This window comes from Apostichopus japonicus, chromosome 1 (assembly GCF_037975245.1).
Source record: "Apostichopus japonicus isolate 1M-3 chromosome 1, ASM3797524v1, whole genome shotgun sequence".
NCBI classification, from domain to species: domain Eukaryota; kingdom Metazoa; phylum Echinodermata; class Holothuroidea; order Aspidochirotida; family Stichopodidae; genus Apostichopus; species Apostichopus japonicus.
This window is the reverse complement of record NC_092561.1, coordinates 4419346-4446516: the sequence shown is the minus strand read 5'-3', so window position 1 is coordinate 4446516 and position 27171 is coordinate 4419346. Positions and strand designations below refer to the sequence as shown.

Here is a 27171-nt window from a genome sequence, read left to right as displayed (position 1 = left end):
TGGATGGTCACAACTCCATACCTCATGTCACCCTAATGATTGGAAGCAATGTCCCTGGGGTGTCAATGCCGTTGGAAATTGCCTCCGCCGAGATTGGAGATCCATATGCTATCAAGACTCCCATTGGGTGGTTAGTGTATGGACTTGAAGGCAAATGGATGGACCAACCCGAAGTAAACGTCAACTTTTGCCGAGTAGACAATGGTATTGTCCAGAATGGTACAGATAATTTGGAGCAACAACTCCAGTCCTTCATCAACATGGATTTCACAGAACGTCTTTCTGACCAGAAAATTGCCATGTCTGTTGAAGACAAGAGGTTTATGACAATGATGGAGGAATCTGTAACCAAAGTACATGGCCATTATGAAACAGTACTTCCTTTGAGAGATAGAGCTGTTAAGATGCCTAATAACAAAGTTCAAGCAGATATGTTTGGTCTGCGATTACAAAGGAAGTTGAAAACAAATGAGAAATTGGCTTCAGAATATACAGAGTTTATGGAGAACCTGGAGAAGAAAGGATATGCAGAGAAAGTACCAGATCAGGATGTTGACCGGAATGATGGAAATGTTTGGTATACACCACACCATGCAGTTTACCACCCAAAGAAACCGGACAAGATCCGAGTGGTATTCAACTGTCCCATCCAGTACAAGGGAGTTTCCCTCAACGAACAACTCTTATCTGGACCAGACCTAACCAACCGATTGTATGGTGTTCTGATGAGATGGAGGCAAGAGAATGTGGCCATCATGGCAGATATAGAAGCCATGTTCTATCAAGTAAGAGTAAGAAAGGATGATTGTGATCTCCTGAGGTACCTATGGTGGCCTGAAGGCAACTTCGATGGAGGTATGAAAGAATACAGGATGCTAGTTCATCTATTCGGGGCAGTGTCCTCCCCAAGCTGTGCCAATTTTGCCTTGAAGAGGACAGCTAGTGATAATCAACATAGATTTCAAGATAAGGTGATCGAGTCAGTTATCAACGACTTCTATGTAGATGACTTTCTAAAGTCTGTGGCCACTGATGAAGAAGGAATCCAGATATATAGAGATCTAAAAGAAATCATGGCTAGTGGTGGATTCAAGCTAGTCAAGTGGGTCAGCAACAGTAAAAGATTGCTGGAGTCCATCCCAGAAGATGACCGAGCCAAAGAACTGAAAGGGCTTGATCTTGAAAATGACGAGCTGCCAAAGGAAAGGGCGTTGGGAGTTCAGTGGTGTGTTGAGAAGGATCAACTTGAGTTCAATATCACAAAAGTAAACGAAAAGGCCACAAGAAGAAATATCTTGTCTGTGATGAGTGCAGTGTATGATCCTATTGGTTATGCTTCACCTTTCCTTCTACAGGCAAAGAAGATATTGCAAAGTCTTTGCAGACTGAAGGTAGACTGGGACAGCGATATACCTGACGACCAACGGAATGAGTGGGAAAAATGGCTAAAGGAACTTCCTATTCTAGAGAGGTTAAAGATACCAAGATGTCTCAAACCCAAAGAATTTGGTAAAGTGGTGAACATCCAGATGCACTATTTTGCCGACGCAAGTCAAGAAGGTTATGGTACTGCAACTTATATGAGGTATACTAATGACAGAAAGGAAATCCATTGTGCCTTTCTTACCGGCAAAGCCAGAGTTGCACCACTGAAACCACATACAATCGTGAAGATGGAGCTCACAGCAGCAACATCAGCCGTGAAACAAGATGCCCAGCTCAAACAAGAGCTTACAGTGAATATCGATGAAACAGTCTTTTGGACTGACAGTCAAACAGTCCTGAAGTACATAAGAAGTGAAAAGGCAAGACATCCCGTCTTCGTCGCTAACAGAATTGCGATAATTCATGATGGTTCAGATGTCCATCAGTGGAGATATGTCCCATCAAAGCTTAACCCAGCAGACCATGCTTCCCGTGGGTTAAGTGCAGATGATTTGCTCACAAAGGAAGATTGGTTAAATGGACCAGAGTTTCTTCATCAGACAGAAGATTTCTGGCCATGTGAAGACGACAGTAATGATGCTGATTCTGATAGAGAGTGTGAGAAAGAAGTCAGTGTCAGTGCTGTAACAATGACAGATGAAACCCAAAAGAATCCAGTTGAAAAATTGCTGGAATACCACTCAGAATGGAACAAACTGAAGAGATCAGTGGCGTGGTGGTTACGTCTCAAGACCATCTTGCTACAAAGGATAAAACGACACAATCCAAATCAGTGTTCTCAAGGAATTACCAGTGATGAGATGGAGTCTGCTGAAAAGGCTATTATCAAGTTCATACAAAGGCAGTCATTCCCAGAAGAGATTGGTGTCTTACAAAAGACAAAGACTGCAGAGATGAATATCAAGGATCCATGTGGGACAGTTAAACAGGCTTCTGATAAAGGAAACAGATGTCTCAGACAAAAGGGCAGACTTACTGATCTTGATCCTGAATTACACGATGAGATAATGAGAGTTGGAGGAAGGCTACGGAAGGCATCTATTCCATTGAATGCCAAACATCAGATGATACTGCCCAAAGATCATCATGTGTCTAAGCTAATTATAAGACACCTTCACCAATTAGTGGGTCATCAAGGAAGGAACCACGTCCTTGCAGAATTGAGACAGAAATATTGGATCATCCATGCTGGTTCAATGATAAGAAGCATGTTAAAACGATGTATCCAGTGCAGAAAATATCTTGCAAGAACCGGAAAACAGAAGATGGCAGACCTACCAGCCTACAGACTTCGTCCAGATGAAGGAGTCTTCTCAAGAACAGGGGTAGACTATTTTGGTCCCTTTGAAATCAAACAGGGGCGAACACTGAAGAAAAGATATGGAGTGATGTTTACATGTCTATCCAGCAGAGCAGTTCACATAGAAGTTGCACATTCACTTGATACCAACTCATGTATAGGTGCACTGAGACGTTTCATGGCTAGACGTGGACATGTACAAGAGCTGTACTCAGACAATGGTACCAATTTTGTTGGTGCTAACAAAGAATTAAAGAGTGCTCTGCAAGAATTAGATGAAAACCAGATTAACAGATTTGCCAGTAATCATGGACTGAAGTGGAAGTTTAATCCACCTGCTGCATCTCACTTTGGAGGTGTTTGGGAGAGACAGATCCGAACAGTTCGTAAAGTCTTGAGTGGAATTCTCAGTGAGCAGTATCTGAGAACAACCCAGAGTGATGAACAGTTACACACTTTTCTGTGTGAAGTAGAGGCTATCATTAATAGTAGACCTCTAACCAAAGTATCTGACAATCCTAACGATCTTGATGTCATAACACCCAATCATCTGCTGTTGTTAAAGGCGCCTGTGGATATGCCGCTTGGGAAATTTGACGAGAAGGATGTCTATGCCCGACGGCGTTGGCGACAGATGCAGTATCTGGCTGATCTCTTCTGGAAGAGATGGACAAAAGAGTACTTACCAACCCTCCAGAGACGGCAGAAGTGGCTTCAACCGGAGAGATGTACTGAGGTCGGAGATGTCGTGATGATAGTGGATGACCAATCACCTCGGAACTCATGGCTAATGGGGGTGGTCATAGAGGCTTATAAGGATAAAGGGGGTTTGGTTAGAAGTGCTAAAATCAAAACTAAAACGGCCACGCTTGTCAGGCCAGTGGTCAAATTGTGTTTACTGCTTGAAGGGGAAACGACATAAGTCTAGTTTAGTAGTTTGGGAACTGTGACTGTGAAAGGTGTATTTTCGATTTTCTTAGTTTTAGATTTCAGACTTTTGATTCTTTTGACTGATTTATTTCATTTTTCATATTTTGAAAACAGTGATTAGGGTTATCGCATTTAGTTAATGCGACTGGGGCCGGAATGTAGTTTTCAATAGACATAGCCATAGGGGGAAATCATTTAGTTGGGTGATGTTGTAAATACACAAGTGCACGTTGAAGGGATAGAGAGACCGAGATGGGTTCTGATACCGTTTTTTACCACTCCGCATAAAGTGCGTAAGAAGACACAGAAAATACTACGATAATTAAGATCCTTGAAGTTGTAATTACAAGAGCCGAATAAAAGAAGAGAATAAAGATAAAATACACGACTCGTGTCCCTATAACAAGCAGCATGGTAATGGATTGGATGGGGTGGGAGAGAAATAGCAGCCTGGTGATCGATTGGATTGGGTGGGGTGAAATAGCAGCATAGTGATGGACTTGATGGGATGCGTGTGAAATAGCAGCATGGTAATTGACTGGATGGCGTGTGGTGTAATAGCGGCATGATGATGGATTGGATGGGGTTAAATAGCAGCATGGTGATGGATTACATTGAAGTGAAATAGTAGCATGGTGATGGACTGGGTGAAATAGCAGCATTGTGATAGATTGCATCGGGTGGTGTAATAGCAGCAAGATGATGGATTGGACTGGGTGCGGTGTAATATCAGCATGATGGTGGATTGGATGGGATGGGGTTGAAATAGCAGCATGGTGAAATATTGGATGAAGTGGGGTGATATAGCAGCATCGTGGTAGATTGGATGGGGTGTGGTATAATAGTAGCATGGTGATGGACTGGAATGGGTGGGGTGTAATAGCAGCATGTTGATGGATTGGATGGAATGTGGTGTAATAGCAGCATGGTGATGGACTGGAATGGGTGGGGTGTAATAGCAGCATGTTGATGGACTGGGTGGGGTTGGGGAGAAATGTCAGCATGGTGATAGATTGGATAGGGGTGGGGTGTAATATCCGTTTGGTGATGGGAGAAATGGGGTGAGGGAGAAATAGAAGTCTACGATATACAATGGGGAAATATGTAAAAGCATTTTATCTTCACACGGATATTCCTAATAGTTGTATTAAGGATATTGAATGTGTCATTAACTTGAAATTAGGTAAGATTTCGTGTCTTACCATCGCATTATCAGGTCTGAGAACGATTGACATATGATCTGTGTAATATGGAGTCTGCCCAACGTCACTGCCAATGAACAACTGCTTGTTCATGAGCTTGTAGTTGACATTATCAATCCGCAGTCGAATCCAACGAAGGTAGGTCACGTGGTCGGTTGATTTACGTTTGTAGTGACGGGCCATCAGTTTGAAGGGGTATAATCCGGATGCTTCCGATTGGCTTACAGTATGTTCTGCCAAAACGTACTCGCACCCCGACTGGAATGTCATCTCTCGCTTGTCAAATGTTAAATGATGCGGATCTCCCCACACTTTACATTGGCAATACTCTCCTTTGGAAAGATACAAAACGTATGCCAATCTCACCAATAAATACACTCAAAGTTGAAAGGATATTCCAGAGGAGAAACGTCGTTTTTGAAGGAACACAATCTATAGAACGTGTTCCTCTTCAATCATTCAAAAATGCATCTCTTTGAAATTTTAATCCAATACTTGCAAAGTGTTCTCAATATGTATATATATATATATATATAAATATATATATATAAATATATATATATATATATATATATACCGATTTTGTGTTTTTTACTAAGGTAGTAAAAATTGATACTTTAAGGTTTAGCACAAACATCAACAGTTCTCACACAATAAATACATGTATGCATTCATATCAAATACAATAAATCTGACAATCTCCATTTTTAATAAGACACATTATGTCCATACGTATAGGTACGTAAATCAACTAACGAGAATATAAACAACAATATTTTGGAAAACACCTTCACTATGAATATGCTACTCGACAGGGTCCCAATGTATAATAGGTGGATGGTACGAAGCGGTCATAAAGCGTAATTGTGCATTAACATATAGGTTAGGTAATGGGTGTCAAATCCTATTACCCAACATTAAAGATTAGTTTGTTCTTAATTAACGTGATACAATTAAAGGTGCGATAAATGTTATTCACGACGAATAGAGAATGTTATTTTACCAAATTATGGTATGAATGCACATGATAAATAACGTATTCCGTTTTTAGCCATAAAAAAACATATTAAAGTGTACAAACTACGTGCCACAGTCATATTAAGTAAAATTATGACTTAATTTACGGGGTTTTCAACATTGTAGATACAGAGAGGGTTACACTGCCCCAGCCAATCCTAGGCAGGTTTTTTTGCCGGGAAAAAAGGGAAACAATATGATAAAACTGCCCCGAGAATTGGAGTAGGAAGGAGTGTTCATTTCCCATTGTCATAGGCACTGCAGAGGAATGTGAAAGGTATTGACATTCAAGACTGGGAAACAGTGTCAATGTTCTAACGTTCTGGAAAACTTTGCCCTGCAGCAGTATAACTCTCGCTTAAACCGCATGTTTCATTCAAATTTCAAACATAAAAGCAGCCTGATTTACTCCAAATTCAATCACGAATAAATATGGTTAGGCATTTTTATAAGGGTGAAAATGAGGTACTAGCCAAGTTGGTTCTAAACGATGAAAAAGATAAAAATAACGACGAAGAAACTTTGCGTTCATTTTTGCGGATCTTCCCTAAGGGGTTATGTACATTGTTGTACACTGTTACATATGAAAACTACTTTTTTATGTTTAAATGGATCAAAATTGCCAACAGCTTCTAGAAAAGATGTTGTTTTAAGTTTACTCTGGTTCAGACGTACACGGCTTCTAAGAGGAATCCTGCTCGATACTTGTATGGAATCTATTTCAACCTTATACAAATGTTCGTGAATGGTCTTTGACAAGCAAATTATGGATTTTTCGAAGTTTGAGGAAGGGTCAAAACGTTTCCATGATAAAGATAATATAGATTTACTAAATATTAAGCCAAAGACCAATACAAACTTTCAATTTTTAAATTGTAAGAATGATACAAATCTGAAGGCGACGAAATCCAATAGTTCATCTTTATCTGTATCTGCAATCAACCGAGGGTACAATAATTCGATGGAAAAGATTAATATCACTAGTAACGTTTTTGTGCATTACCGACTATAGACCTCTTCCAACGTTTCTTGACGATCTTTCAAATTTTCATTGGTCTGATAAAGATCGAGACAAACAATGTAATTGGCATTAGTGTTGAATAAATGTAAAAACAGAAAATATAGGAAGTTATTTAAATGTCTTACCTGTTGCAACATCTCCTAGTGTTGCCAGGAAAATAAGGAGAAGGAGCTCCTTCATCTTGCAGATCGACAGTTTGGCTAACAGATGCACAATTTTCTTAACTTCAGTTCTTTGACAAATGTTTGAAAATACGACGTTGTATTAAACTAGACACACTGGTAGCAAACCTTAATATCTAGTGGCTAAGTAGAAGAAATGTATGACTTTTTATGGCCTGCCAGTGAACTGATTAAATCATTCCCATTGGTCTGTGCTTGGCACGTGAATAGATGTTTGGAATACACTATTTTATGTCTTAGATTAACATGAGTTGCTGGTTAAAGTCGATTGGATCATTCCTATTGGTCCATGATTGCCAACGTTAAGTGTCAGTGTGAAAGTTTTACTCGCTGCTGGTGAAATTTCGTTTTCTCTCTCTGTCTCTCTTTCCATTTTATTTGAACTTTGCTCTCGCAGTTAGAAACATTTTTCTTTCCTTTTTTTTTATGGTCGGTTGAATAAGAAGTTAGGTATACATTCCTTGGAGCTTTATTCTGCTTAAGATGGTTTATGTGTTTAACTGCCATGGCACGTACTAAAAGTTACCTCATCATGTTTTGTTCCGTTTTTCAATGTTCGTAGGGGGCTGCCAATGAAAAGATCCTATTAGAATCGAAAACGTTATGCCTTTGTTCTTTTTGATCGAAACATCAGGCCATTTGTTCTTGTTTTATTAACCTGCGATAGAGAACAAAGCAGGTTGCTTCATCTTAATTGATCCTTCTAGGATCACAACTTCAGGCCCCTTTGTGATATTTATTTACCTGCGAAGTCACATGCGCAATTGATTTGTAAAGAATAGCATAATATGTCGAATATTTTGTTGTTGCTGATTGTTGAATAATTTTCTCATCATTTTGAAAGTACGGAGGAATATAGTCCCCTAACGAGAATTCAGTACTAAAATCTTATATATAAAGCCCACCAACCAGTATATTGGCAGGCGCCGTGTCTTTCATGATGTATGTCCTGCATTGTTGGTGTTTTATTAGTGTTATTTTTTTTTTGCTTGTAACTGCCTGTTTATGAAATATAACTAAGTTGAAACACGACAGAAATATGCTATGGTTTATTTTCAATAATATTTCATTGATTGAGACATCTTGTTCTTTCCGTTCAATTTTAAGGGTATTCATGAATGAATTTATCAGACTTACCCCTAAAAGCTACAAATAAGATTGTCTCAACACACATTGTAATATTCGAAAATAATACATTTACATCAATAGTGACGAAGTTTGTATAACATCCATCAATTCATATTAATGTTATTTAACACATGATTCCTTACGGTACTGTTTAAATATCGTCAATCGAATATATACCTTCCATTTTGCTTAACATTCGAATTGCATACTGTTATTTGAAAATTCTAGTTTCAATTAACAAGTATCTTAATTTTGATACTGTAAATTAATTTCCGTGCTAAATCATACAAAAAATTTATTGCTTAGATTTATGTAGAAACATAATGTACAATACTTTGTATTCCGTTTTGATGAAAATTTGAGCACATGCAGTTTCATAAATAATAATTCCAGTCCAGTGGCGTAACCCGGTAGGTCGTAACTCTTGTGAAAACACACAGACTAAGTAAAATTGTGTGGAATTCTTCATTTTCAAGTTAGTTGTTACGTAAAAATGTCTCTGACAATGGTTGATAAGTGTCCTTGAAACGTTTTGGAAGCTTTTGGACAAACTAAAAACGTTGCAATATGAAGATTTTTTTTGAAGCTCACAGGCAAATTCATAATACCCAACAAAACCTCGCGTGAATCCTCAAATTTTAAGTACGAAACAACTGTGCTCTTGTTCAACATTTTCTACATATGTTGAACATATATCATGTGGTCCTTCGAGAGGCTTGTAACTTCCGTTCTTGAACACCAAATGCCTTCTCCTTTCTTATCTCGAGCAACCTTATGGGTTAACAATCCCAATGTATGGAAACCAGGGCTGAGGGTGTATCAGTTTGGTGAAGTTCATTTGCTCAGTGTGTCCTTGTTCTGATAATGGTTTATTGTTAACAAATGTTCTGGTATTACCTCTATGACCCTCATGCCCGTGGAAGAAAACATCTGAGTTTTTTCTCAAATTTGAAATGTGGAGATTTTCTAGTTATCCGAGAAGAGAAATCGCATTTTATTAGGAAGAGGTTATTTTTTTAACGTTTCTTCATATATGGATCTGAAGCCTGGAGGAAGTCTAAAGTGGGAATGAGCTGGTGGTTTGATGTTTTAATCTGCCATAAAATACTGCTATTTAATACGTCGTTAAATCATAAATGTCACGGGATATTTATACACAAATCCGCAATACTGCCTTTGTCAGTTCCAAGGAACTGTTTTATTTATTTTGTTTTGTTATTGTTATTCCAGTGTTGTTGCTGGTTCTCTTCATGAGAGATAAAAAGAGGTGGTTCTATTAATACTATATGAACAATTGAATGTGACTGGAAAGATCGATTTAAGCCGCAGTTTGCTTTTATCGTGTACTTTCAGCACATATATTGTTAACAGAATGATGACGCTGTTATTGGATTGTGAGCTCTAACATGGCACCTTTTCCTGATATTCTTGCATCATATATAAACGATAACACTTTAAAGCCTAGATACATTCCTACTGTTTTACACAATAGAGAGTACTCCGAACCGGCACAGTTTCAGTCTTGTGTAAGAATATTACCCAACTAAAACAATTTCCTAGCGAATAAGCTGTTTCCACCGATATAATATTTGTTTGGTTAATCGGTTTCAATGTAACTGCTCATTGTAGAATCGATTGGTATATATCTATAGCTAATTAAAAATAGTGACCAGGAGAAATCTTTAGACTAACAATTGGTACATTGAGGTAACTCAAAGAGTTCAAATAGAAGTCCAGATATCACTGGTTTACTTATGTATATCTGATCCGTTTCGAGTACAATGACTGATAAGTAAAGGATTATTTATAATAATTATGTCTGAATGACACTAAGATTACACATAAATCAGTAAGTCATACTATATTTCATTATAAAAAAAATATCGTCAGTTGTCATTTGAGTGACGATTGTTTAACTTTCTCTTTATAGATTTGTTGAGAAATTTCGATTGATAAGTATATATGATTGTAATATTTGAAGGTACTTTCACTGAAAAAATATAGATTCAGAATAAACAAGATCTCCATAGAAGTATGTGATCACAATGATAGCACATTGTGCGGGCAAAAATATGAACGTAACAAAACATCATGATACATGGTCATGTGTGGGTGCATGGATCATATCATCAGTTTGATTACGTACTAAATCAAATATGGAATGACTTTAGGCAGGATTGCAGTCTTGATATGTCATTTACCAAGAAGAAATTGAGTGTTAGAATACATTCTCAAGATATTCCACCTTGACATCTACTACGTAATCTCTGGGAATGTTCCTTAAGGCTTTAGGAGTATATTATGTAGCGAACTGCTCAGTTCAGGTCTACATGTTTATGTTCATCATGGATATGTTATACCTTTATATAAACTAAAATATAAACCAAAAAAATGATTTATAATCTTTATAACTTTAAATCTGTGTTATGAGAACAAGAAAACTCCCTTGACATTTAAAACTTAGTTCCCTTAAAATTTAATTATTGCAATTCTCTTCTATACAGAATCTTTAAAAATTACCTAAGTTGCAGCATCTTCAGAACTCTGCAGCTAGAACTGTGACTGGTATTACTTATGGAAATAATCCAGATTCTCTATCTATTCTATACTCTCTACACTGGCTGTCAGTCAAGTATAGAATCCTTTTTAAGACTATCTGTATTGGTCCACAATTGTTTGTCCAGGAACGCCCATGTGCACCTGAGTAAATGCATTGTTCGCTTTGCCCCTACTCGATAACAAGTAACAACACTCAACGCTGCTAAACTAGGTGTAAAACTGAAATGGGTAAAAGGCGCTTTGAATATTGCGGCCCCTATATTTGGAACTCGCTTCCCTTAGACACTCGTGGTATCACAGATCTAGCTAAATTTAAATCTAGCCTAAAGACTGTATATTTTAACTGAGCTTTTGTTGATTACTTGTAATGTCTTTGTACAGCGCAGTTGAGTATTTTTTTATTACTGGAGCTGTTTAAGTTTTGTACTGTACTACACTGTTATGGAAGTGGTATTGAAGGGCGCGTTTTCAAATGCCCAGCTACTCATGAATGAATCAAAAATTGACAGTGAATGCCTCCACTGCCTATATATCACACTTGAAAACAATGCAATATACCATAAACCTTTTTTTGACGGAATGGACGTTTGTTTAACGTTCAAGAAATTGGAACATAGGATTTTTAGTGTATGGGAACTTCTGTTGATTTTCCAGTATTAGTTCAGTTACTGCCACAAATGTAAGTTTCATACATTGTTAGGAGTCTTATATCCACGGTTTGACGCCAAGCTGCTTTATTAGACAACTACCTGTTAAAGGTTTTACCGTTATTATAATAAACTACAACTATGTTAAGATTTTTATCAATTTTGTCATTAATGACAAGTACGGCTATCATTATGTTAGTGCTGATACCCTATGTACAAGGAAATAAAGGATATCAAGAACCACGTTACAAAGCAATTACAGAAGCAAGAATATCTGGAGGTGGTTACGAAGGGATCGTGGTGGCGATAAGCCCCCAAGTCTCAGAGGATGCTAATCTCATCCAGCGTATTGAAACTATCATGGGTGATTTCTCCAGCTATCTCCATACTATTACAAGGTACGAAGTATTTACTTCTATATATCAGTAAAATAAAGTATGATACATTTTTTAAAGGAATACGTGAAGTTGTGGACAAATATAACATGATGCTAGCGTCTTACGAAACGTCAAAGTCTGAAAATGCACTGGTAACGTATAAACTGCAACAACCTATATTGTATAAACAGCCCGATTCATTCAACCATTAACAGTAATTCTGAAATGGCCCTGGTAATGTATATACTGAAACACCCTATTATGTATTAACAAGCCTGTTCATTCAATTATTAACAGTAATTCTGAACTGGCACTGGTAATGAGTATACTGAAACACCCTATAATATATAAACAGCCCGTTTAATTCAATCATTAACAGTAATTCTGAACTGGCACTGGTAATGTGTATACTGCAACACCCTATAACGTATAAACAGCCCGGTTCATTCAATCATAAACTGTTTCAGCACTTCCTCCTTCCTTGATCAACCTATTTTCCTAACGTCTAGATACATTATGCTTTGTTGATAATTACCACTAGTTGAGTTTGCCTTGTATTGAGAGAGTCATTGTTGCAGGACAACGTATAACAATGTCATGTACAAATGTTGTAGCTATAGAGTTGTAAGGATCTATATGGTTTCGATGATAATCGTAGCCTTTGTATTCGTGGTGGCGTGTTTGTGGGTGTGGGTGTGTGTGCGTGGGTGTGCGTTTGTGACCAGCTTGTAAATATCTCAAGAAAGAAAGGTCACACCAATTTCATATTTTACAATAAGCCTATTTTTTGTGGAGTTCAAAGGTCATTTAGGGTCACCAAGGGTCAAATTGTGAAAACCTTGTAAACACGATATCTCTGAAAGGAAGAGCCGAACCAACGTCATAGTTAGTGTGTAGAAGTACCACATTAGGTACAAGCAGCCTTTTGACTTTTGGGAGTTCAAAGGTCATTTGGGGTCACCAGGGGTCAAATTGTGAAACCTTGTAATTACGATATATCAATACTGGACACTTGGGCCAACTATACTTATTTAATGTGTAGAAGTCCCACATTGATTTAAAGAAGCCTAGTATTTTTAAGTGGAGGTCAAAGGTCATTTGGGGTCATCCGAGGTCAATTCGTGAAAACCCTTGCAAACATGTACACCCTCACTATGCATTACGTCAGATTCATGAAGAAAACTGCTCATGTTGCATCATCGAAACCACAATGCGTTTTTGCATTGTGGTTATCTGTTAGTAGCGTACTTTTTATGAGAATTAATAACAAAAATAGATAAGTCCATGTGTGTCTGTTTGGGTCCACATCTCACCAATAGTTCCCAGCTATCCGTAGAATAAATTGATCATTATGTTTAACAGTTTCACAGTGCAATGGGTAAAACATATGCAAAACATTGCACATCTTTGCTAATATATGGGTTTTATTAGACACAATATATGGGTAATTTCTGTGAATCTTCTCACATGACAAAATTCTAACAGAAAACCTGGTAAAAGTACATGTACTTAATGTTACATTGATAAAGTTCACACTATGAAAAAAAAATACGTGAAACAACCACACTGCTTCCCACTACATAGGTAATAATATCAGTGTTAATGAAGTTAAGATTGATTTTCTTTTGGTCAAGCGAAAATATTAAAAAATGCTTCATCGAAAATCTTCAACTTTCACAATATTGTGAAAGTACCTCTAATAATACTCCCATCCACCACTCTGCATGGGAGTTGGCTTGTCTACAACGATACATTCACTGCCCATTATATATAGTCATATTCCCACAGTCATATTGTGTATACCTTTGGTGTAAGTTTTAACACACATTGCGTATGGCGGCAGTGACACACAGAGACAATAACTAGTGAATCAATACCGTCTCTTGTAACTTTTCGTATTCTTGGATTTGACTCATTTGTGCACTGCCGTATTTCTCTTCTTGAGCAAATACAAACATGTGTGTCTAGTATATTGCAGTGTTGTATATATAGATAAAACCACATAACACATTTTGTATATCAATATTACGAAAAGAAAAGTTAGTGAAGCAAAGCTTTTATAACGAAAAAACATTTTTTATATTAGCCGTTTATGCCAACCAACTCTCTCTTGAGTTGTTTTTATCTTTTTTTCCGCTCTAAGTAGTTTCCATCTACACCAACAATACAATGATAAACAAATTAACAATTATTACATGAACTAGCAACTACATAAATTACCGTTTTAAAAGTAATAACAAGTATTATCCAAAGAAACAAAGAGTTGTAGCATTAAAAGCATATCTGCCATACCGACAAAGAATCACTGTGGTAGATTCCTGTAAGTAAATGTAAATATGATGTCTTATTTATTTTATTGTTTTATTAAAATATGCACGAAAACAACAGAAGTATCCCTACTGTGATAAAACACTTTTCTGACTCACTGTACAAACATTGTTTTCTTTTTTCTTTTCAGAGATATGACTTACTTTAAAGAAGTACGAATACTGATCCCATCTACATGGTCAGATAATCCCAGCTATGTTTCGGCAGTTTCTGAAAGTTTTGCAAGTAGCGATGTTAGGATTGATAATCCAGGAGAGGATAGTTCCTTCCCTAATATAAATCGACCCTACACTGCCAAACCTACATTCTGTGGATCTCAGGGACTTTACATCCATCTAACACCTGAGTTTGTGACTAATGGTGACATAGCTAACGTTTACGGTGGATACGATAAGGTATGTTACCTTGGTGTTCTGTTTATATTTACATTTATTATGTAGCATATATAGCTTTAACAATAATGAGATTAATGAAAAGGAGAATTTAATATTTAGATGTGGACAATTACCCATTCAACAATTACCCAATCAACCAGTGGTATTTTCGTTTTTGAGTTTTTTTTTTTTTTTTTTTGCTCTCTTAGTTTTATATAGTCTTATATAGGGGGTGGGAGGGATGGTTCGGAAGACAATATTTCTTTGTTCAGTCCATAATATATAGGAATACGAATATTTGTACGAATTATTCCACAGGTCTTGGCACACGAATGGGCACATTACAGGTGGGGTGTGTTTGATGAATATCCTCAGCCGGGCGAACAACACTTTTACGACTCCTCATCGGGTCAGATAGAAGCTGTTAGATGTACAAAGTCTATTACAGGTGGGTTTTTATATTAACGTGGTCATTAAATAACATATCAATTATCAAATATAGTACTAGATTGGTTCACTGGCTATATTGCGTGATCTTGTAACAGTATTGTAACTAAGGTAGGCCTGTTATTTATATCGTTCGGGTTTTATCTTGTATGTTTGTCGATCATAAGTAATTTGTTAAAATTGACAGATGTATTAAGGGAAATGCCTAGACCGTATACTTATATTTAGTCGAAGTGGATTTAAAATGTATCTCTTAATATAATCACTTTAACAAATAACGGTAGATAGAATAATATTGAAAACAACTTTCAATACCATGTTTAACATCCACTTATACGTCCATGTAAGTAACCATGTGGAAAGATTGGTAGAGTTTAACCGTTTGTTGGTAAATATAGGAAATGGTTTAAGGATACTGTGTGTGCTTTGATGACCCAAACAATCAAATTATCTCAACTTCAAACTATAGTAGACTGAACAATATGAACTTGTTCACAAAGATGAGGGACAGTACTGATGTTATGATCACCTTGGTGAGCACTAAAAGTTCATGTATCAATGTTCGGTAAATTAATGCACCGATTTTTTTTTTAGGTCTGTGATAAAACGAAAACATTACCCAGATGTCATTAGTTTACGAAATTCAGTAAAACGTAACAGTAAATGAAATGGAAAAAGTTGAATGAACCTAGGATCTATTGTAGATTAACTCACCACCATTGAGTAACAAGGCAATACATCTTTTCTGTGTAGAGTTTAATTCATTGTACGATTCCTGTAGCACAGACCGTTCAGTGCATATTCAATACTATATAATTGTCTCACAGAGCAGGTACCGGTGAAGAAAACAGTTTGACCTGCAGTAGGCCACACTAATGATTTGTAGGTATTACCTTTGGTAGTAACAAGCGCACACAGTTTTGAGCACATCATTTATAAATAGCCCCATAATAGGTTATGTATCCTATTTTTAAAACTAATACAGTTTTGGTATACTTTTGCTTCAAGGAACTTTGGCTACTTTAGACGGCGAAGCTTGCATCGTTCCACCGGACGGATATCCGGAGGATAACTGTCGCTTTTATGATACTCGAAATTCACCTCAAATTGCTTCTTTGATGTACAAGCAATTTCTTGACTACGTAAGTGAAACATTAATACAAGAAATCCTTATCCGATGAATGGCGAATTTTCTGCCTATCGACGTATCACAAAAACATGTTTTCCTTTCTGGTTATATGTCGCTTTGTTACAATAATTCTACATACCCATTGTTTGGTGCTGTTTTCAAAAGAAAATGAAATATTTCATCTTAGCTTACACAATGTCATGTTTACACATTCTTATCTACATTAAATTCATTAAACATTACACAACACGTATGGACCACTGATTAAATTAATTTCTCAAAAGAGAATATTCTACTGTAAACACTTTTAATTATAACCGTCATGTTTATCAGTATTACAACATGTTTTAGAATTGGACAGTGGTCGACTTTTCTGAGCATAAAGCTATTGCTTATCGGAATTGTGTTCCATTTTTTGTGTAGATTTCTGAGTTTTGTGATGAAGATGAAGATGAAAACGGCGACGAGCGACTTATCCATAACGCAGAGGCACCAAATCGACAGAATAGGCACTGCGAAATGAAGAGTGTGTGGCAGGTATGTTTCCATTTCTCTTGCATTAATGGGATGTAGCTGAAGGGATCACGTTATGATGCACACGAAAATATTACTGTTTGCTCTGTTATATTGTTCTAACTAAAAGGCCAACATCAGCTGATTTCATCTGCTGGAGAGAGATATAAACTATACAACAACGCTTTTACATCTCCGTTTGCTCATTTGATATAGTTGTTTATGACAATGATATATTCATCAGAGTGGTCTGCAGTATCAGAACATCATAATCTAAACTGCATCTTTCTCTGTCAGGTTATGAAAGAACACAGTGACTTTGCAACATCGCAGGGAACAGTCAACATACAGCCCACGAAGTTTGTGAGAGTAAGACAGAGGCCAACCAGATATGTCCTTGTTATAGATAACTCGGCCAGTATGTTTGCACGATTATTACCCTTAAGACAGGTGAGTGTTTTACAGGCAGGTTATTTTGATATACAATGGGTATGTAACGCAATACTGGAGTGACAAATAAAAGTAAAGCACACTTAAAAAGAGTAATGTGACACATTCAAACATCTGTAACTGGTTATTATCTAATACACTGTTACATTAACTAGCGAAATGTAATATACATTATAACATCTAATACAAGGCTTAATATACCATGTCTACTTTCTTAACTAAAACCAAGAAACAACTACTGTCTTCACCAACCTAATTGTGTCACGTGACAAACAGCTCTGCACCATAGAACACCGAATTTAACATAATCGTATAATATTCTAATGTTAATTTATCAGGACTGAACAACTTAAACTCAAACTAATATCATGATAGGTCAACGTTGAGCATATTGAAATAATAAAGAATATATAGCAAAAAGACAGAAGAAAAGAAAGTAAAAAATCAGTGGTACTTTCTCTACACGTGAATGGCTCCACAACTATTCTTGTTCTCCCATTTGTTTCCTGCACATGTTTGTAATGTATCATATACATTGAGTGTTCTAATATACTCACTATTGTTTTGACTATACATTACAGGCGATATACATATTCATCAATGAAGTTCTCGTTGATGGTGAAGAACTCGGATTGGTAAACTTTAACGACAATGGTAAGGTAATAAGAAACTTGACTATCATCAACGATATTACACGCACTACGCTCTTCATGAATCTGCCAACCGTGGCTACAGGAGCGACTACCATTGGCGGAGGTGAGAGTTAATAGTATATGTGTTTTTTTTATATAATTAGTTTGGTGTTTGATTACCACCACAACAATGAACAGGTATACTTAGTTTGTCATATGCGAACCCATTTCACACGCCGGGTGTACGATTACCTATGATTAACGTCAAACACGATCGGAAAGAACTAAGCGAAAAAAGATATTAAGAAACAGGAAACGCCTCATATAGTGTCACCGTACACATGTTGCATCGGCCTAGTATAATACCGACAACCACATGGAAGGAAACTTGGACCACAAAGCGTACTTGCTAATCAATTATTGGACATTGTATGTCGAGAAATCTAGAATCTTTCAAATATCATTAGGTTGTATGTGGTGAATTACCAATAGGAAACACTTTATCGTCTGTGACCCAGTTATTTGTGAATCTGATAATATTGATTACTCTGCTATACAGGTGTCGAGAAAGGATTGGATGTATTGAACACTACGGGTGAAATCAACACTCTTGGAGGAAGACTGATTGTCTTGACTGACGGAGAAGAAAACAAGAAACCTTTTATCTCAGACATCATCAACACGGTAAGGTTGATGCTGTGTCGCTATGTTGTTGTATTTTAATAATGCAACAGTGAACAGTTTAATCACTTTTGAAAGTCAGTTAGTATGTTCCGGCATATTTTTTAGTGTATAAGAATTCGTATTATTGTTTTCGCAACGTAATAAATGGTCTCGCTATAGTGATATGTAAAGTGCAAAGGTGCTGCTGTGAAAAATGAATTACACAGACATATTGCGTACGTACAGTAGCTAACAAACATTGTACAAGATGTGACAAATTATTTGGATTAAACATCTTCCCTTTCTTATTGCAGACGGGCTCTGTCCTAATCCATACTATAGCTATTGGCAATGAAGTTGATCAAAATTTAGAATCCTTAGCAACTCGTACCGGCGGTCGGCAATTTCTTCACCAAGAATCATCCACCGCCCTTTTTGATATATTCAGTCAATTTGGAGTTGATCTGAGAGGTAAGCCTGTCTTCTCCACACTTCCTTTGACAATCGTTGGTGTCATCTGGAATTCTTTAGTAATTAGTTTAAGGTTTGACAATGGATAGTATTTGATTTCTCGGCAATGACAGTAATGGAGCTACCTAATCTGCTGCTAAAATCATTGTGTAAACATTTTAACAACCCCCACTGTATATGGCTTGATCAGTTTGTACAGTGAATAAGAGACAAACATTAATCAGAATAAGTTGAAGTGTGTTTTACTAACAGACGAATTCATTACTTAAAGGATGTTTCACTTAATGACTGGTTAGGAGTCTAAACTACTGTCCTTATGTTTAACTAGTAAGTTTAACTAGTAACTTGTAAAGATGGTTCAAGTTGTAGATATTAAGGGTTGTTCAGTTTCAATTGTAGACGAAATTATTGGCAAAATTTTTAGAGTAGTCAGGTTAGTCCAGTCAATCATTATGCATATGATTGCGTGTTTAGTATTTTCTGTTTGTAAGTCCTTCTCAGTATCAACTGGTCAAAAATGTAACACATATTATGAAATTATAACACACATTAGTTGTAACTGATTAACGGGTACACACCTTTCACAGTTTAACTGATAAAGCTACAAGAATTAGCTGGAACATCACATCAAGCTCGGTATGGATATTCCAATGTACTGATGAGGCTTAGCAAGCGGTGTGCAAGAGCAATTTGGCAGATTTAAATAAAGCCACTAGCAAATGAGAACACCTTTGGACTTTCAATATGTACGAAATGTGAATTACACTTTTACTTTGAAATATAGATAGTGAAAGTCTTTGATCTTTATCGTGATAAATTTTTCATCTTATGTGAAGTATAATTTATTGTGATTTGTCGGTGCCAGTGCCGAAGAATTAGTCAGTGAATATATCGCGAACTTCACCATGGCTGAAGGACTACGTAGAATAACCTTTGTGAGAGACCACACGTTAAGAGGAGGTATAACAATCTATGTAGGTGTGGTCAGAGAACTTGGTTTTGGATTAGGTAGTGAAGATCTCTTTGAAGTACGTCTGGAATCATCGTCTGGTCGTGGGTCTCAATCCCGGTTTGAAATCAGTGCATCTTTGTTTATTGTAGAAACCAATAGTCAAGAGGTAAGACTAAGTGACCGTGTGATATTACGTTGTAATTAGTGTACATTCTAGTTGAGCTAAATAAAGGGTTGAATTATTTTGTATTTAGTGCTTCTTTGTTTCCTTTATGCTATTATTCTTCCTTTTTACGACAACAGAGGAAAGAATCGGTACATGGTGATACTTGGCTATCTTGTGTTATTTTATAATGTTTTGTCAAGTTTCTTTGGTGTATATTTCAATTGAAATAATTTGAAACAGCATGTCGGCCTTAACAAGATGTTATTATTAAAGTATGAATGCCTTAAGTATTCGTGGTCGTGTAACGTTGTTTATTTGCATAATATGCATCAAATGGAAAAAAATATAACATTATGAATTGCATCTTCTTGGGTATTAACATGTGCTAACATATAATTATATTACCTGCCGTCATTTCAATTGAAATAATATTTAAATAAGCATGTTGTTGTTAAATTATGAATGACATGGGTGTCGATTCGTTATGTGGAAATTCCTTGGTCATCCATAATTTCTTTTTGTATCGGAAGCATTGGTGACCCATAAGAAGATACTCTCCATGTGTCTTAATACCCAGCTCAATTAAGAGTAGGTACATGGTGAAGTGCCTCAGTGTAGCTGTACATTGGGTAATCACACTCTAGAGTCCATGCGTCACCGCAAACTCTGCATACACAGTATTTCACGAATACAATCTGCTCCAGTTAGGACCTAGTAGGCCCATTACTTACCTGACGCAATGGCTTCCTTATTTTCGTTTTTTCCCCACCTATCCTTTTGTCATTCACAGTATTGCATATTCTTCATTTGTTTCAAAAGAAGTGCATAACATAAGCACACTTTTATTTTAATATTTTTACAGGAAGGAATATGGACATTAACATTGCAAAGTAAGGATCCAAATGCCTTAAACGTTAGTGTTTTAGTTCTTGCTGAGACTGAAGAAGACTTGACTAATCTACCGATTACGGCATCTGGATTTTGGGCGACGAGCGACCTCAATCCTCCACAAGTACAGACTGCCTTTGTTTCCTTATCAAGAGGTAATTTTGAGTTGAAGCAGTGAATTTGTCGTATTGAATTATAAATTATATTTTAAAACCAACCAAATAATTTCGAACTTCATATTGCTTTTTAGTTAGGTGCGTTGCTAATATAGAAGTATGGATAGCCATTGTTTATTTAACAAAACAACTGACGCAGATGAAAGACGACAGCAACTAAATAACAACCTTTCGATGGTTGTATTATCATTTAAACTAATATGTATTCTAATTGACATATTTCGTTTGAAGTTTAGTTTCTCTCAGATAAGGTTTGGATGGAAAGTGATGACTTGCACATGGAAGTTTAAAATACCAAATTGTGTTGCAACTATTTTAGCAAAATGACAATTTTACCGTTTGATGAAGTGTAATTGTTGATCCCAACATCAGTTTTTCCTTTGTCGTTAACTGATCATCACAGGATGCATATTAAAATACTGAGGCTCCCTGGATTTTGCACTTCCAGCATCACCAGGAATTTCCTTGGCGACCCACTGTATCCCCCCAGCCCCCCTTGCCCAAATAATATGAGAGAAACTAATGTTCGTTGTTTAGACGTCCAGAAATACAAAACTCTCATATGCTTCCGCAATTGGTTGACAGGTTACAACCCTGTAATTGTCCCTGACGTGGAGGCAACTGTTGAAACCCCGAACGGTCTTAAAAAGATGAAATTATATGATGATGGTATTGGGGAAGACATTGTTCAAGGTGACGGGACTTACAGTGGCTTCCTTTCGAGTTTAGATGGAACCGGTCGCTACAGCGCCCAGGTAAGCAAATAATACCTTCCCTATTCGTTTTCCAATAGGGATAATTTACACTCTAACAAATTGTTTATGTTTTTAACTAAACGCACTGACTTTCAAATCGCTTCAAAGCATTTGACAACCGATTATGCCCCAGTGGTATAACAGCTATATACAGGAAGTTAGATTGTTTGACATTAATTTATAGGACAGTTAAGACAAACATGTTTATATCGCAATGTGTTACAACCAGTTCCAAAATAAGAAATAAAGACTTTTACACTTTTGTTGTAATATCATAAACATATTATTCTCAGACCGTTGATGTAATTGTAAAAAAAAGGAAAAAAAAGAAAAAAAGAACATGTTTCAACTACAACATGTTAAATAAGACCACACCAGACCAATTATTTGTTCTGGTGTGGCGATATTGTGAATGCTTTCTAGATATGTGTTTGCCCTTCCTTTTCAGAAACGGATGCAGTTACAATTTATTTATTAACTTTCGTCTCTCCTATTCTAGTTTTCTCTTCGAGGTGAAGGTCAGATTGTAAACGGAGCTAGAGTTGGTGTTGGTGCAGCTGTAGACCCTGAAAAGGGTCAGGCTGAATGGAATGTAACCTATGAACCTAGCGGAGATGTACAAAGAACGATAACTGGCGGCAGTTTTACTTGTAACAATGCTATGACTTGTACGGGTATGTGATACGAGGTTGTAATATTTTCTAATCAATGAAATGTTTCAGCTTTATTGTTTCACAATTGATGGAAAATACGGCTCTCCGTTTTTGCACACATTGTATAATTTGCAAGCAATAGAACCATATGAACACTGGGACAGGGCATCGAACTAATTACGGTATATGTGAAATGATTACTCAGTTTATTTGATTGTATTGTATTTATTTATTTTTTTTTTTATATTATTAACTTTTTAAAGATAAATTAAGCAAATATATGAGTAGCCCCAATAAGTGATTACGGAATACTCGCATGATTGATTATCGCAAAACAGGACTGGTAGATGACGTCACGTCACGTCACGTCATCGCCATCATTATTATCGGCATCGTTTGTTATAACATGCAGTGCACAACTCAAATATACTATGAAAGTATAACTTATAAATTACCTTTCAGATAGCAACAATTACGGGCCCTATCAGGTTAATAACCTTCGTCGGAGGGATTTTTCGACAGAAAACAGGACCGTGGAACTTACATTTACTGCACCCGGGGCCAATCTAATGGATGGAAGAGGTAACTGAAATCTTGACTGGGGTTTGTAAAAGGTTGTCTTTAACATTTCGTGTAACTGTATCGTTGTCCAGGATTTGCTTGAAATAACTTTTAAGTTTCATATGGGATTTGCAGAAATTAGTAACATGAATATATGCCAATGACTTAATAATAACGGCCATAATAAATAAGCAATTTAATTCACACGTCTGAATGATAACAGCAAAAGTGGTTTCATTTGAGTGCTTTCAGCGCAGTCCATAATTTCCTCTCAAATGTTATGCTTTCTGTTCGCTGTTATCTCGAATGAAGCATGTGAAGTTTGACTTGACCTCTACCTAAAAAAAAAAATAGTTAGTGCATTATGAACATATGTGTACAGAATAATAATTGCTTTTTATACATTGTTAAGTTACGGCTGATGGTCCAAAACATAATCCTGGATGTTCATTTTTGTTTATCAGTTTGTGTTTAATTTCATTTTCAGCACGCAGCTATGACATCCGTTATTCTACGAGCTTTGAGGATTTCCGTAGTACCTTTGCATCTGGAGTCACCTTGGGTACTGCTGAAAATGACGAAAAACCTTATATATTATCAGGAAATCCAAATAATCCATCGATGGCAAGAAATGAAGAGATTTATACCATAATGTTTCCTTTAAGATCAGGTAAATTTAATTATGTGTCTTTCCTTATTGATCAAGGAATTGCATTTGTTGAAAGGAACATTGAATGCATCCTACATAGATTGCTTAAATGTGTCATAAGTTGATCACATCAGTTAGTGTTTATTTTAATAATAACTTAATATATGCATAATTACAGTATCCTTGTTTGGATTAATATGCGTTTTTCTACATAATTATTCACTTTATCAATTTTTGTTAGTTTGTGTTTGTCTAATGTTACTTAATGGCATAACGCTTGTCAGGTAGAAGAGAAAATTGGATACCATCTTGAATTGGACTGAATATCTCAATATATAGTTTATACATTTTCCTATTCATTTTCAGTCCCGGAAACTTACTTTTTTGCTTTAACGGCCACCGATGGTACGTACATAAGCCCACCGTCAAATATAGTCTCATTTAACACGAGACCTATGGTAATTCCACCAACCATGCCACCTTTCGTTGGTTCCACCACATTGGAACCTACAGACAACAATCTTCTGCCATTTTAGGAGCATCTGTGTTCCTCCTGCTGCTCTTGTTGCTCATCCTCTTATTGCTATTGTTACTGATACGAATTAGGAAGAAGGAAAAGAAAACGGAGGATAAGATCAAAGCTGTTACAGACGACGAACATTTTCTGGGTGCCTCAAAGTTGGAGAGTGATACTATTCACAGGAATGAGAATCGTCATCGGTACGACCACGAAGAGGATGAAACTCGAGGAAGTGGCCTGGTTAATACTGGAGGCTACTCTGGCGCAGAAAACCGCGGAAAGGGTGACCATGGAAAAGATGATTATCGAAGAGCTCACCGTACAGATCTACCGAATGGTCGAGACCCTCAGATTTACAATGATACCTTTCGGAATGCTCTCCGAGCGGCCCAAGCAGAAAGAGGACATGATCTTGCTAGAGAAGCAGAAAGAATGTCTTTTCCAAATGGGGGTTTCGATCACGATATTCCGGCGAATGTTCGCGGTCAAGCATATGATGATGGTGTCCGCAATGCAGAGCGACAAACCAACTATAACTTTCTGCCCGGTAATCCACACGCTCTCAGAAATAATGTGCGAGAAGCAGAACTGTAACAGACTGGTGGGGACTACAACTTTCTAGCAGTTGATTCACGACAATCGGATGTTCTAAGTCATGCTCAGTGTGTCCGCAACTTAAGCGATTACCAGTTTCTACCAGCTGAAGCTCAACAATACGGTGATTTGAGGATGGCAAACATCGAATACGCGAATAGCAACAAAAATGGCGAAAGAATTAGATCAACTGCCAACCTCCTTGAACCTTCGCCGCAACAAGGGAGTAGGTACCATAGAGTTTAAAAAAGGCGTATTTACAATGTGGTGCTACCTTTGTCCTAATCCAAAAGATGTGTTAAGCGCAATGCTGCGATGCAACGGTCGTGGTACAAGAAGACATGTAAGCATCGTTATTGTTCGCGCTTCGATTCAGCTAGGAAAAGTTGTGGTTAAAATTATTCTTAGCGATCAACAAAATATTTCTAACTAACTATTGCTCCAAGCATTATAGCATTACCTTATTATACTTTAGACAATTCTTGTTTTTATAACACATGTTAACATTAAGTGTTTTTTGATGTACTTGTTTGGCTGTGATTCCTGGTAACACGAATGCAACGTACGGTCTCTTCTGAAGAGCGGAACCAGAAAAGAATTGTAACTAGGGGTCGTCACCAAGTAAGGGCGGAAACCCCAGTTGACAGAGCAGAGGGTCAGTAACACTGAGGTCACTGGTTCGAATCCTTCTCTAGCCAAAACTTTTCTTTTCATTTTCTCTTTGTAAATAATACATGAACTCGGTTACGATGTTGGCGTTGATGACTAGCGACGGTGCATAACAGTAGCTGGATATGACACTCAGCAGTAGCCAATGTGTGGTACATGTAATGTAAACATCACCTCATTAATTACATTATCGAACTTCTTACCCAACCGATCTCATTGCAGGTGTAGGTTTAGTAGTTTCTGCATCAACCAGTAACCATGCACACAAGGGCGTAGGAACCGGGTGGGGGCTGGGGGGGCGCCATCCCCCCAGTGAAAAATATGGGGGGGGGGGCGGAAGTATCGTTCCGCCCCCCCGCTCCGCAAGTCAGAAACCCCTTTTTCATTTCCAAATGAGAATAAAATCTCATTTGAAGCACCAAATTGCATCTAAGGCCACCTGGAAATGCAAAAAAAATTCCAAAGGGGAGGGGGACCCTCCCCTTAGACCCCTCCCCCAGGTCGGCCATCAGTCGTCAGCCCCCCACTCAAAAGTAACTTCCTACGCAACTGCATGCACAGTTGCCTTTACTAGACTGAAAGTAATTGTTGTATAACGACATAATATCATGGACTCTTTTCAGTTGTTCGTGATGAATGTACTTATTTATAATTGCATAGCTTCTTTCTTAAAAATCTAAATTGATGAATATATGAAACAAGTACCGTAACCTAGTTATGTTAAAACACTTAATTTGATAACACGTACAAGATGAAAGTTGTTGTTTTAATGTGCAATGCTACCTTACTCTTATGCATTTATTTCATCAAATTAATGTTAATGGTTCTTATGTATGTTTGACCTGTAGATTGCTAAATTTCGTTTTGGTTTGATAATTACTTCGCTGCACTAACGTGTTCGATGTCATTTGAATACTATTAATTAAAAGTCATATTTATAATTCATCTTGTAAATAGCAGGTATCTCCTTACGTGTAAATACGTATAAGCATATATAGTACTTGAAATTATAGTTTATTCCCTGGTTCTGGGTATCTGGTATAGCATTTATGGGTGGATGAAACAAATCCCTAGAAATAACCTAGAAAACCGACAAGATATATATATATATATATATTGATTGTATATTTAGGGGGTGGTGGGGTGTGTGGGGGGGGGGTATTGCATAAGATATTTTACCAACAACTTTTAAAATGATACATTTAAGTTATAATCCTTGGTTTTGTTAAAAATGTATGAGTTCCTTTATTAACTGAATTCGATGTATCATTGTGATAATATTTGTATCAGATTCCGTATTTTCGTAAACTAACAAAGGTTGGAAAATAAATACTTACAATAATTAAACTGTTCCTACTTTCTTCCACCTTGTTTACCCCTAGGAGGCTTATAAGCCAGCCCATGATATATTGGAAGGCTATTATCCGTTTTCCGTATGTAAAACTACCCGTGACGAGTGTAAACAAATATCAAATCAATGTGATAGCGATATCACTGTACTATCACTGTATCCTACAGGAGCTCTGCTATGAGAATGAATCGGATTCTCCCAGTGTATTGTGCGTAATGTATCCTGGACGATATATCCTTGTGTCAAAATATTTCCTTGAAGGAAACGTGATTCTCGTTACTTGTTCTTTATACAGTGGATGATAAACGATCAAAGCTGTTTTCAGCTCGTGTTGCATATAACCATTTATAATTATCGTTTGTAACCTCTGTCAACTGTCCTTGTCAACGCATGAGAAAACTTAAATGGATGTTGTCTTTTC

General features: G+C 36.9%; 3 protein-coding genes across 3 annotated transcripts in view; 2 read left to right on the top strand and 1 right to left on the bottom strand.

The window, feature by feature from the left end:
• LOC139960227 (IgGFc-binding protein-like) overlaps nucleotides 1–7213 on the bottom strand; it is a 45941-nt gene extending 38728 nt beyond the window's left edge. The window contains exons 1-2 of the mRNA XM_071958455.1: nucleotides 7042–7213; nucleotides 4879–5210 (exon numbers count right to left, since the gene is read on the bottom strand). Coding sequence (XP_071814556.1) covers nucleotides 4879–5210; nucleotides 7042–7096 — 387 coding nt within the window. The 5' untranslated portion in view covers nucleotides 7097–7213. The remainder of the gene's footprint in view (nucleotides 1–4878; nucleotides 5211–7041) is intronic.
• Nucleotides 7214–11533: 4320 nt separating this feature from the next.
• On the top strand, nucleotides 11534–19695 carry LOC139971857 (calcium-activated chloride channel regulator 1-like). The gene is made up of 10 exons (XM_071978634.1): nucleotides 11534–11830; nucleotides 14268–14532; nucleotides 14830–14959; nucleotides 15967–16100; nucleotides 16511–16624; nucleotides 16898–17050; nucleotides 17632–17806; nucleotides 18242–18366; nucleotides 18660–18816; nucleotides 19682–19695. The coding sequence occupies exons 1-10, from the start codon at nucleotides 11574–11576 to the stop codon at nucleotides 19693–19695; spliced, it is 1524 nt and encodes a 507-aa protein (XP_071834735.1). The 5' UTR covers nucleotides 11534–11573.
• LOC139960771 (calcium-activated chloride channel regulator 1-like) lies at nucleotides 18030–26367 on the top strand. Its single transcript, XM_071959357.1, has 9 exons — nucleotides 18030–18366; nucleotides 18660–18818; nucleotides 19677–19934; nucleotides 20797–20977; nucleotides 21584–21753; nucleotides 22253–22427; nucleotides 22869–22988; nucleotides 23455–23637; nucleotides 23983–26367. Exons 3-9 carry the CDS (start codon nucleotides 19722–19724, stop codon nucleotides 24150–24152), a joined length of 1212 nt encoding a protein of 403 aa, XP_071815458.1. The 5' UTR covers nucleotides 18030–18366; nucleotides 18660–18818; nucleotides 19677–19721; the 3' UTR covers nucleotides 24153–26367.
• The last annotated feature ends 804 nt before the right edge of the window (nucleotides 26368–27171 follow it).